General features: G+C 36.5%; 1 protein-coding gene and 1 pseudogene across 1 annotated transcript; one reads left to right on the plus strand and one right to left on the minus strand.

Annotated features, from left to right (window-relative positions):
* The first annotated feature begins 422 nt into the window (after positions 1–422).
* LOC119536281 (olfactory receptor 5B12-like) lies at positions 423–1376 on the plus strand. Its single transcript, XM_037839018.1, has one exon. The coding sequence runs from the start codon at positions 423–425 to the stop codon at positions 1374–1376; it is 954 nt and encodes a 317-aa protein (XP_037694946.1).
* Positions 1377–12115: 10739 nt separating this feature from the next.
* Positions 12116–12419, minus strand: LOC119535740 (annotated as a pseudogene).
* Positions 12420–12915: the final 496 nt, after the last annotated feature.

A 12915-nucleotide genomic window follows, 5' to 3' on the forward strand; every position in this document is an offset into this window, starting at 1 on the left:
CACATCAGTTTAATAAAACTAATCTAGTTTAATACAAAGGATATTTTGGTAAATATGAATTGGGTGTTTGACCCATTCCACTCAATAAATAAGCCTGCGCTCTTGCATAAATCACTTTCCTTCTCTGTACCTTGGTTCAATCATCTGTGAAGTTTGGAGATTGGATTTCACTATTGCTAAACAAATTTTAATTGGAATCTCTATGATCTGTCAACAAATAAACTATACATTTTTTTTTTTTTTTTTTTTTTTTTTTTTTTTTTGTCATGGCCTTGCTTTACATACTGAGAATCCTGGAACCAATAATTTCAATGTTGAAAGAAAGCAGAGAGTGGACATGCTAACTGATCTCAACAGTCTTCTCATTTTGTGATTCTTATCATGTTTTTCTCATTGCTACAGGACAACAACATAATTCTGAAATGATCCCAATGGAGAATAATACAGAGGTGACTGAGTTCATTCTTTTGGGATTAAGTGATGACCCAGAACTGCAGATTCTGCTCTTCATAATCTTTTTTCTCATCTATCTCATCACTGTGGTTGGGAATCTGGGGTTGATTGTGTTAATCCTGCTTGACTCTCATCTCCACAATCCCATGTACCTTTTTCTCAGTAACCTCTCTCTGGTGGACTTTGGTTATTCCTCAGCTGTCACTCCCAGGGTGATGTCAGGGTTCCTCACAGGAGAGATCATTATTTCCTTCAATGACTGTGCCACCCAGTTCTTCTTTTTTATAGGCTTTATCACAGCAGAGTGTTTTCTCTTGGCCTCAATGGCTTATGACCGCTACGCAGCAGTGTGTAAACCTCTACATTATACCACAACAATGACCACAGGTGTGTGTGCACGTCTGGTCATAGGCTCCTATATCTGTGGTTTCCTGAATGCTTCCATCCACACTGGGAATATTTTCAGTCTCTCTTTCTGTTGGTCCAATGTAGTTGATCACTTTTTCTGTGATGCTCCTCCTCTCCTGGCTCTCTTGTGCTCTGAAAACCACATCAGTGAGCTGGTTATTTTTTGTGTGATTGGTTTCAATTCCCTATCTTCTATCACAGTCATCTCCATCTCCTACCTGTTTATATTTATCACCATCCTGAGGATGCACTCATCTGAAGGACGCCAGAAGGCTTTTTCCACTTGCGCTTCCCACTTCACTACAGTCTCCATCTTATATGGGACAGGGCTGTTCATGTACTTACAGCCAAGTTCCAGTCATTCAATGGACACAGACAAAATGGCATCCGTGTTCTATGCTATGGTAATACCCATGCTGAATCCTCTAATCTATAGCCTAAGGAACAAGGAGGTCAAAAGAGCCTTTAAGAAAGCTGTTGGGAATGCAACTTCTTATAAAGGATTCATATTTTAGCTATATAAAATCTACAATGAGGCAGCTGAATCCACCACAGAACTATCTAGAGAAAATATTGACTTGTCTAGACCCACAATTTTATAAATACCTGAAGTAATTTCCCAGCTCTTTATTAAGTCTACAATGCAAATGTCTTGAAAAATATGAGATATCAGAAAAAATAGTTTAGGAAGAATCAATCATGAATATGAAACTCTTATTTTAAAAATTCTTAATTAAATTCCATTACTTCATCTGTTTATATAATCATCCACACTTCGGTATGCATATAAACACTCACATGCGTATATAAATATGCCCACAAACATTTCATTCATGCAACCCCATGTTATTCATTCACCCATGAATGGATGGAGAAATTAGTTCAAAGCTAAATGAAGTTAGACTATTTTTATAGTAGAGTTAAAACAATTATTTTGGTGTCTGAGAATATATTCTTAAATATAAAACTATTAATTTTTAAATGGAAATAATAATCCCTATGCATATTTTTATTTTATATTCAAAATCTTTACATGAAGATATTTCATTTTAACTTACTAAATTTGGTTCCAAACAGCGTGGGTGTAGTTTAATTATAGTAGGTTTTTATTTGCTTGTTTGTATACATTTTTGTGTTTTATTTTGATGTTAATAAATGTCTTTACATGGACAGATTTTTTAAAATTCAATTTCTATCCTAATCAACTAAATATTCAGAATTCTCTTCATATGACAATTTAAATAACGGAAGTAGACTAGTGTATAGGAGGTGTAAAAGCATAGTAAAAGCACATGTCAATTTTAAAAAATTAAAAAATTAAATTGAAATTAAATTTAAAAATGCTTAATTGTGAAGTAATGCTTGAACCTTTGTCTTTAGATGCTCAGTCCAGGATCCATTTCATGTTCCTCCTTTCGTGCATATGGACAGACAACCATCTTAGTGGTCACCATCCAAACTTAAATAAGAGGCTGACTGCCCTAGTATATTTACTTGTCTCCAAGAATAATCTAGCTTAGCTTTTAAATTTTGTTGTATTTGTACAGTAAGAACCAGTAAGAATCAATCATTCAGATAATAGTTATTAAGATTTCTACAAAAAAGAACATATTATCCTATTTTATTGAGTCTAAAAAAAGATTATTTTGAATTATTGATACTCTGCATATTGGCTTTAATTTGAATATTTCCTTCCTAATTAATGAGTTGGAACACTGCGTTAAAATATCTCTGAAAAAAATATATCTCTGAACTTTGGAATCATATGTGGAAAGAATGAAGTATACTTTTATCCATCTGGTCTCTGATACCTAGAATTTAAGCCTTCTGCAGTTTGACTGAAGTGCCAGGGAGACTCATCATGACATGGTAGAGATAAATGTATGAGATGTTTTCTCCAGAACCAAGTGGAAATGTTACAGCAACAATTTGCCTTTCCTAATAGGAAATGTTTTTCATTTTGTAGAAAAGGTACTGGAGTCTCCATTCTCCCCAAGTTCATCTTTGATCCACAGATATATAGTTGACTCGTGCTTCTTTTGCCATGCTGTCAACCTCTGCCATTTTATTTTAGAGTTTAAATAATATACATTTAAGGTAATTACTGAGTAGGGAGGACTTCTGTCACTTTGCTAATTGCTTTTTTTGTGTTTCATACCATTTTTTATTTTTGTTTTATGCTCATTTCCTTATTACTCCCTTCCTTTTTAAGAGTGTTAATCAATTCTCATTTCCTTTTTTGTTAAATTTTTAGATATTTTTTTTGTGATTGCCATTGGGATATCATTTAACATCCTCAATCTATTACAATTTAGTTCGTATTGACAGTAACTTAACTTCAATAGCCTGAAAATGCTGTTTCTATATCCCTCCCTTTTCTTTATGTTGTTTTTGTCCAAAAATTACATCTTTATACATAGCGTGCCCTGTAACAAAGGTTTACAATTTTTTTAATGCATTTGAATCTTAAACTATTGTGATAGTTAATTTCATGTGTCAACTTGGCTAGATTATGTTGTCCAGTTGTTTGATCTAGTTTGCATTGACCAGATTGTTACCAAGAGGATATTTCATAGATAGATTTGCATCTTTTGTCAGCTGGTTACATCTACAGCTGATTGCATCTACAATCAACAAAGGTGTTTGCTCTCAGCAATGAGGGGAGTCTCCTTATCCAATCAGTTGGAGGTCTTAAAGCAAGAACTGAAGATTTCAGAAGTCAGAAAGAAGAATTTTTGACACTACTTCAGCCAGTCGGCTTCTCTTGGGGAAATCGACATCACCTTCATTCATTGAGTTGCCAATGTGTGGCCAACCTTATGGAATTTGAACTATCCAATACTTCTGGTTACATGAGACAATGCCTATAATAAATGTCAATAATTTCATATGTATATATGGACCTTCCGAGTATTATATTATGGTCACTCTGTAAATCGTATTCTTCCACTCATCAGTCTGTCAGACCAAACAACATTTTAAAAAGATAGAAAAAAGTGGAGGGAAATATAGAAGAGAAAAGGAAAAAAAATACTAACAAACACAGTACTCTCAAATTGCACTACTTATCCAAGTCTCTTGGTAGATGCTGGTGGGAAGTTGGAAGTTGATGCTACTGAGGCTGAAACCAAGGCTAATCTGATCCCTCAAGGATCTGCCAGACTAAAAACCACAAAAGAGAAAGAAAGAAAACCAACTAAATAAAAAAGATGCACTTGCTCTTTACAACCTGGCAGATGTTAGTATGAGGCCCGAAGGCATTGCTACCAGGGAGCCAAAACCAAGGCTAATGTCTATATTTGTCCCTCAGGGGACATCTTTTGTAGCATGAGATTTCCTGTGTCCACTTGGCCCTAGCTGAATGCTCCTGGAATCGGGACATGTTTCTGCAACTGCTGCCATTTCCACCCTCAGCTGCAGAGCTGAGGAATGGGGGGTGGGGAGTGGGGGTTGGGGGTAGGGGGGCTGGTTGCTGGCTCATGCATAACTTCACTTACAAAAACCAAAATCTTGGCAGCCTCTCCCTTCATCTGGCACTGCCATGGTTGTTCTAAATGTCCAATCTCATTCCAGATTCACCACCTAGTTAATTTCAATTTCTCTTTCCAGCCCATTCATTTTTCTGGTGTAGGGATTGATCGATAAAACTTCCTACACCAACATTTTGTGTCTGCCTCTTTTATTATCTTTTGCAAAGAACTTGAAGGATTGGAGTTATTTCTCCATCAATCTTTTGAAGATTTTCCCAGTGAAGCAATATGAGCCTGGAATTTTCTTTTTGAGGGAAGGTTTTTAAGTTATGGTTCTAAGTTTCCTTAATAAATATAGGAATATTAATGCTTTCTTTGTGTCACTGTTTTAGTTTCCTTGTCTGCTCACACAAATACCATGAAATGGGTTGTATTACAATGGGAATTTACTTGCTCATGATTTGAGCTTGGGAAAAATTCCAAATCAAGGCATCATCAAGATGATGCTTTCTTTCCTAAGACTGTGGCATTCTTGGGCTGGCTGCTGGTGATCCTTGGTCCTTAGCTTGTTACATGGCAAGGCACGTGGTGGCATCTCCTGGTCTCTCCCTTCTCTTCCATGTACCATTACTTTTAGCTTCTGGCTGCTCCATCTGTGGCTTTCTCTCTCTTTGTCTGAATTTCATTCTATTTTAAAGGAAAAATATGTATTCTGAAATTGTTGGTTCCAGTGCTCTATATATATATGTCGATTAGGCCAAGTCTATTTAAATCTTATTCCTCAAATATTATTTATCCTTTCTGATTTTACATCTGCTTTGCCTATCAATTTTTGTTGAGCATTTAAACTCTCCAAAGAAAATTGTGATTTGCTTATTTTCAACTTTAAATTCTGTAAGTTTTTACTTTACATTTACATATTGGTGGTAATCTTATTAGGTACTAATTTATGATTTTTGTATCTTCTCATTGAATTGAGCTTTATATCATTACTCTTTCTGTTCCTTGAGGAGACCTCTTTTCTTAAAGTCTATTTTACCTAAACTTAGAAAGTTCCATCAAGTTTCTTTTGATTAGTATTTGATAATCTTTACCCCTGTTCCACTTTCACCTTTGCTAGGACCTTATATTTTAGAAATGCCTTTTGTAAAGAAATGGAAAGCTGAATTTTGTTTTTAATTCACTTTCTCAAGGTTTATCATTTAACTGCAGATGTTGGGACCTTTAAAGTCAATTAATACTGATATTGTTGGGTTTAAAACTTATTTCTTGTTTTCTTCTTGACCCATCTGTTCTGTTATTTTTTTTTCTTTTTTGCATCATTTGGATTAACTAGATTAACTCACATTTAATTATTATTACTTCTTCAGTTTCTCTTTTAGTATTATGTTTAATCTTTCATTTATTAAGGTATACCTTAACTTAATATTTTTATTTCTTCCTTGACATTGGTAGGATTGAACCATATATTAAATCTAATTGATTGCTTCTCACCATTTGTGATTTTGTTATATATTTTAATGCTGCATATATTTAAAACTCTACAAGTATTTGCAATATTGTCATAATAGTCATTGATCCTGTATATTTACCCACATGTAATCACTTTCCAGTGAATATCCTTCCTTCCTATCATACTGTATTTCCATCCTGGAACATTTTTCTTTTTCTGATCGAACCCACTTTAGCATATCTTTCAGTGTAGATCTGTTGACAATTGATTCTCTTAATTTATGTTTTCTGAAAAAGCTTTTTATTTTCTCCACATTTTAAAAGATAGAGCAGCTGTTTATAAAATTATAAGTTGTTTTTATTTTTAATAATTTAAAGACATCATTGCATTCTATTCCAAATTCTATTATTGCTGTTGAAAATTTAGCTGACTGTCTCACTGAGGCTCTTCAGAAAGTAATGTTTATTTATTCTCACTGCTTATAAGATCCTCTTTTGAACTTTTGTTTTCATCAGTTTTATTCTGATGTCCTTAGATGTGTTTACTTGTAATACCCAAATTGAGGCTTATAAGGTTTCTTGACGAAACCTCTAATAATGATCCATTTTTTGTTTTTGAGAAAACCTTGGCAGGTATATAGTTTTTACCATACTATGTCTCCTTTCTAAGTCTCCAAAATAGGAATGAAAGATCTTTTCACCATGTCCCACAAGTGTCTCATAGTCTTTTCTTTATTTTCTATCCTTGTTTCTCTTAATTCTTATCCGGGATCCTAGCTAATAAGCTCTTTACTAGTTTACTCTCTGCTACATCTTATGTACTTTTTTTTTTTTAGTATTAGAAGAGTTGTGGTTTTACAGAACAATCATACATAAAAGAAGATTCCCACACACCACACCACCACCACCACCCTGCATTGTTGTGGATCATTTGTTACAACTGATCTGATGATAGCACATTTTTACAACTGTAATATTAATTAAAGTCCACGGTGTAAATTAGAGTTCACTCTCTGTGTAGTGTATTTCCATGAACTTTCTAAAAATTTATTTTGTTGCCATATATAAAATCTAACTTTTCCCCTTTAATCATATTTAGATATGTAATTAAGTGCTGTCAATTGTGTCACAATGTTACCCAAACATTTTCTTCATTCCAAATAGGAACTCTGTACATTTTAAGTCTTAACTTCCCATTTGCTGTCCCTACCCTATTCCCTGGTAATCTATGTTCTAGATTCTGATTCTGTGAGCTTGCTTATTCTAATTGTCTCAAAGCAGGGAGATCATACAATATTTGTCCTTTTGTGTCTGGCTTATTTCATTCAACATGATGTCTTCAAAGCTTATCTATGTTGTCACATGTATCAGGACTTCATTACTTTTTACAGCTGAGTAACATTCCATTGTGTGTACATACCACATTTTATTTATTCATTCATTGGTTGATGGACACTTGGGTAACTTCCATCTTTTGAAAATTGTGACTAACACCACTAGGAACATTGGTGTTTAAATGTCTGCTCAAGTCCCTACTTTCAATATTTTGGGGTATATATCTAGTAGGGGGATTGCCAGGTCATATGGTAGTTTTATATTCTTAGCTTTCTGAGGATCTACCAGACTTCCTTCGAGAGCAGCTGCACCACTTTACATTTCCACCAGCAATGAATGAATGTTCCTGTTTCTCCTCATCGTCTCCAACATTTGTTATTTTCCATTTTTGTTTTTTTATTTTTACTAGCAGCTATTCTAATGGGTGTGAAATAGTATATCACTGCGGTTTTCATTTGCATTTCCCTGATGGCTAATGATATTGAACATCTTTTCATATGCTTTCTGGCCATTTGTATATCTTCTTTGAAGAGATGTCTGCTTAAGCCTTTGGCCCACTTTTAAATTGTTTAAGCCTTTTGCCCATTTGTCTTTTTGTTGTTAGGTTGAAGGATTTCTTTATATATTGTGGCTATTAATCCTTTATTGGCTATGTGGTGTCCAAATATTGTCTTTCATTGCGCAGATCGCCCTGCTTTGAAACAATTAGAATAAGCAAGCTCATGATTAAATTTTAATTGTGATGAGGTCCCATTTATCTATTTTTTCTACTGTTTCTTGTGCTTTTGCTGTAAAGTCTAAGGAACCATTTCCTAACATGTGGGCAGCCAACTCAGCACCCGGCAGTCGGCCTAGTGGCACGGTCCCTGGGCCTTCAGTACATGTCGCGGTGACCGTTCCGCAAGGCGGAGCACCGAGTGGCACCTATGACTCCTGCCTAAAAGGAATTTGCTTCTTGCTGCTGTTTCTTATATTCTTACTGCCTCTTTTTCCCATTTGGTGTCTTTTGGGCTCTGTGGTGGTAAAATGCTCCCACACCTAGCTACATTAATGAGCCAGCAGCTTACCCTGCATTAGCGTCAGCGTAGTGAAAATGCCTGCTCCTTTCTTAGAAGACAATAGGTCACCCTTTCTGCTCACTCCCACTGGCCACCTGTCAACTAGGCGGTAATCCCCCTTCCCCAGCTTTGAAAGAGTTAGCTAGAAGAAACAAAAAGGTAATGATTAACAGATTCAAAAACATGAACACAAAAAATAGTTATAGATTGCTTGGTACCAAATAACAGGAACTGCTATGCCTGGGCCCGAACACTGTGTCTTGCTGCGCTCCAGGGAGTCTGTCCCTGCTAGCCCATTGATCACTGTGTAAGAATAAATAATGTCTGAAATTTAGCCAAACTATTCTAGTATTGCATGCCTGAATGCTAGTGCGTATGTTACAGAAAATTATAAAAATAAAGCTCTGATGCTCTGCTTGGTCGGAGATTTCATCTTCGTACCCAGACACGACAAGGTGTCTGTCTTCTTTCTTCGCCGACTCCAGCCCCCCATCAGGACCCTGCCCGCTGCTGAGGCCGGCCCTCAGCACTAACACAAGTTCCTGAAGATGCTTACCTACATATTCTTCTAGTAGTTTGATAGTTATAGCTTTTTTTTTTAAAGGTCTTTGATCCATTTTGAGTTAATTTTTTAATGTGATGTGAGGTAGGAGTCCTCCTTCTTATTTTTGAAAGGAATTCCCATTTTCCCAGTACCACTGGTTGAAGAGACTATTCTTTCCCAATTGAGTAGTCTTTGCCACATTGTCAAAAATGAGTTGACTGTAAATGTGAGGGTTGATTTCTGAGCTCTCAATTTTATTCCATTTGTCTATATGTCTTTCCTTGTGCCAGTACTATGCTGTTTTTTTAATTCAATTTTATTGAGATATATTCACATACCATACAATCATCTAAAGTGTACAATCAATTGTTCACCATACCATCATACAGTTGTGTATTCATGACCCCAATCTATTTTTTGAACATTTTCCTTGTACCAGAAAAAGTGAAAATAAGAATAAAAAAAGTAAATAAGAACATCCAAAACACCCCCCACCCTATTTTTCATTTAGCTTTTTGTCCCCATTTTTCTACTCATCCATCCATACACTGGCTAAAGAGAGTGTGATCCATAAAGCTTTCACAATCACACTGTCACCTCTTGTAAGCCACATTGCTATAAAATCATCTTAAAGAGTCAAGGCTACTGAGTTGCAGTTTGATAGTTTCAAGTATTTACTTCTAGCTATTCCACTGCATTAAAACCTAAAAAAGGTTATTTATATAGTGCATAAGAATGCCCACCAGAGTGACCTCTCAACTCCATTTGGAATCTCTTAGCCATTGAAACTTTATTTCATTTCATTTTGCATCCCCCTTTTGGTCAAGATGTTCTCATTCCCATGATGTCAGGCCCAGATTTATCCCCTGGAGTCATATATTGCATTGCCAGGGAAATTTACACCCCTGGGAGTCAGATCCCATGTAGTGGGGAGGGCAGTGAGTTCACCCACCAAGTTGGCTTAGTTAGAGAGACAGGGCCATATCTGAGCAACAAAGATGTACTCACGGGGAGACTCTTAGGCACAATTATAAGCAGGTTTAGCTTCTCCTCTGCAGTGATGAGATTCATAAGGGCAAGTCCCGTGATAGAGGGCTTGGCACATCAAACTGCCACTTCTCAATGTTTGTGAGAACATCAGCAACAATCCAGGTGAGGAAGCCCAATACCTCTGCATTTTCCCCCAGCACCTCAGGGAGGCCCTGCATACATATTTTTATTCTGTGTCCAAATTGCTTTGCAATGTGTTGCTATTTCACACTAACCTATGCAAACCTACCAGGTCTCACTTTCTATTAAAAGTTTCATGTAATTATGGTATTTGAATGAACTGTGCAAGTTAAATTGTTTAGGAAATATAGATCTTGCAACAACTAAACATCTCTTCCCTTGGTATCATATGAAATTTGAAATTTTAAAATGCATTCAGTATTGTCCTTTACTCTTTGGCCTGATTTGCCCTAGTTCTAACCACATATGCTTCATTCATATCTCCAGTTGAAGTCTGGATTCTTTTTCAGCTTTTTTAACAGTTGCTATATGTGCTAATACTGACATTCATATCCACTGAGTTCTTAGCTCTGAGTTTCAGGTGTAACACAGATACCCAAAGTTATAGGGATTGATCATTTTATACACAAAGGGAGCAGAATCTGGAGATAGCCATTAAAATTCAGGAATAGATGTGGCTGCTGTAAGAGCTTATAATCTAGGGACCATTACAATAAGCATTGCCCTGAGAAGCTGTGATCTAAGGCTCAATTCTGAATTTACACATTGTAGTTAGTCCATTTTGAGGCATTATAGTGTTTGCCTTTGTTTCTGGCCTAGTTCACTCAAAATAGTGTCTACAGGTTCCATTCACCTCATTGCCTGTCTCACAGCTTCACTGCTTTTCACAGTAGCTCAATATTTCATTGTATGCACACACCACAGTTCCCCATTCTGTTCCTCAGTCAATGTATGCTTAGGCCACCTCTACCCATTGCATATCATGCATACTGTCTCTGTAAACACCAGTGTGCAAATGTCCATTCATGTCCCTGCTCTTAGATCTTCCAAGTAAATAACCCCTAATGAGGTTGCAGGACCTTATGGCTCCCACATGCTTAGCTTTGTGTGGAACCACACCACTGTCCTCCAGAAAGGCCATACCATTCTGCCTCCTAACCAATGGTAAATACATACATCCTTCTCTCCATGTTTTCTCCAGCACTTTTATCCCTGTTTATATTTTTCCATAAATTTTATAGAGCTATATTCACATACCATATAATTATCCACAGTATAACAGTCATTTATGATAACATCATACAGTTGTACACTATTCACCACAGTCAGCACTTGAACATAATGATTACTATGAAAAAAAAGGTTTTTTTAAATGAATAATAAAAAAGATAATAAAACGAAAAATAAACTATCATACAATACAGTATAATAGTAGGGTAAGACCACTACCAAGAATCCCATATCCCTCCCTTATATCTCACTCTCATACTTATTTAGCTTTGGTATATTGAATTTGTTACATTTAATGGAAGCGTATTACAATGTTACTCTTTTTTCTTTTTTCGGGGTTTCAAAAAATTTTCATAATTGAGATTTTATTGATCTGAAGATCAGCACACAGACATTTTGAACAATTTGTACACAATTAATATATGTACCAAAAGTGTAAAAATCCAGAGTTGTAATTCTTTTCTAAAGTTATTCCAGTGACATTCCAGCTTAAAATTTGGAGGCAAGTTCTCCCTAAGAGGATATCGAGTACCAAGATCTTCAAATGTTGATAAGCTGTTACATAGTAAGTCCCACTAATTCACAATTTAATATCATACACACTAAATACTCACATTTCCAATCTTTCACAGCATATAACAAAGTTATTAGGAAAACTGGGCGACCACAGTCAAGGATGTTACAGAGCACACACAGTTCTGACAGGGAGTGCCAAGATCAGGGAGCAGTTTTAAGAAACTATTCTACTAAAAAACATGGGAATGGAAGTAATTTAAAATGTTCCAGACATTAAATGCAAGACTGTGACTCCAAATCATTTAGTATGTGCTGTATTATAGGGTATAAAAACTGCCACACCCCACCCTATGGAATGTTAAAGTTGACGACCAAGACAGTCAAAGCCTCCCATAATTCAATATCCCACTATTTTCTGGTCATACCAAAAAATAAACAACCAGCAAATGATTTCTCCTCTTAAAAAAAAGCATTTACACTTAAAAAATGGGATGAGGTGGAATTTCAATCTCCTTCTTAAAAATGTTTCTTCTAGAGCTCCAAAAAACTTGCATTTACAAAATAGTTGATAAAAATATTCCTCTGGATTGTACAAGAAGGGAGAAACAGGGACCACTAGCAAGACATGGTATATGAGATTAATCAGACTTGGCTTCTTTCTCTCCCGCTTCATCAGAGGTTGGACTCTCTTCATTTTTAGTTTCTCCATTTTCTGCAGGTAAATCTTTAGTTTCTTGGTTAGCCATTTCAACTTGTTTTCCCTTTGCTCCTCTTTTCCCTTTTGGTTGCACTTTTTTGTCTGAAGACTTATCCTTTCCCGCTGCCTTTTTTTGGCTTTGTTTCCACTTTTGCAGGAGCAGGCTTAGCCGACAGCCTCCCCGACCTCCTCTTGTGCTCCTCCTTCCTGGCACCGTCAGCCGAGCTGACCTTCCTCTTAGACATCCCGGCAGCCGAGCAGGCGCTTGCTGGGTGCTGTGGGATGCGACACGCCCAGAGTCCTCACGACGCCGGGCTGCCGGCCTCCGCCGCTCCTTCCGTCGCCCAAGCTGCTGCGACCCGCGGCCTACAAGGTTACTCTTGACCATAGACTCCAGTTTGCTTCGATTTTATTTTTCCCCACTACCAATCCCCTTTCCAACACTACATGGTTGACATTCATTTGGTCTCCCACATGCAAGAACAGTTTTATATTGGTACATTTAGTCACAATCATTGACCACTCCAGGTTTTGCTAAGTTAATCACTCCCAGTCTTTATCTTTTATCTTTACCTCAGGTGTCATTCATGCCCCTAGCCCACCTCTTTCAGCTTTACTCATGGACATCTTTGTTCAGTGTAGTCACAATACTGTGCTACCATCACACAGTATTATACTATCAATTTCTGGGTCTATACAATCAAGCTTGCTGAGCGTTCTATAGTCCTTCAGCATCAAATG

Source organism: Choloepus didactylus, chromosome 6, assembly GCF_015220235.1.
Source record: "Choloepus didactylus isolate mChoDid1 chromosome 6, mChoDid1.pri, whole genome shotgun sequence".
Classification (NCBI taxonomy): Eukaryota; Metazoa; Chordata; class Mammalia; order Pilosa; family Megalonychidae; genus Choloepus; species Choloepus didactylus.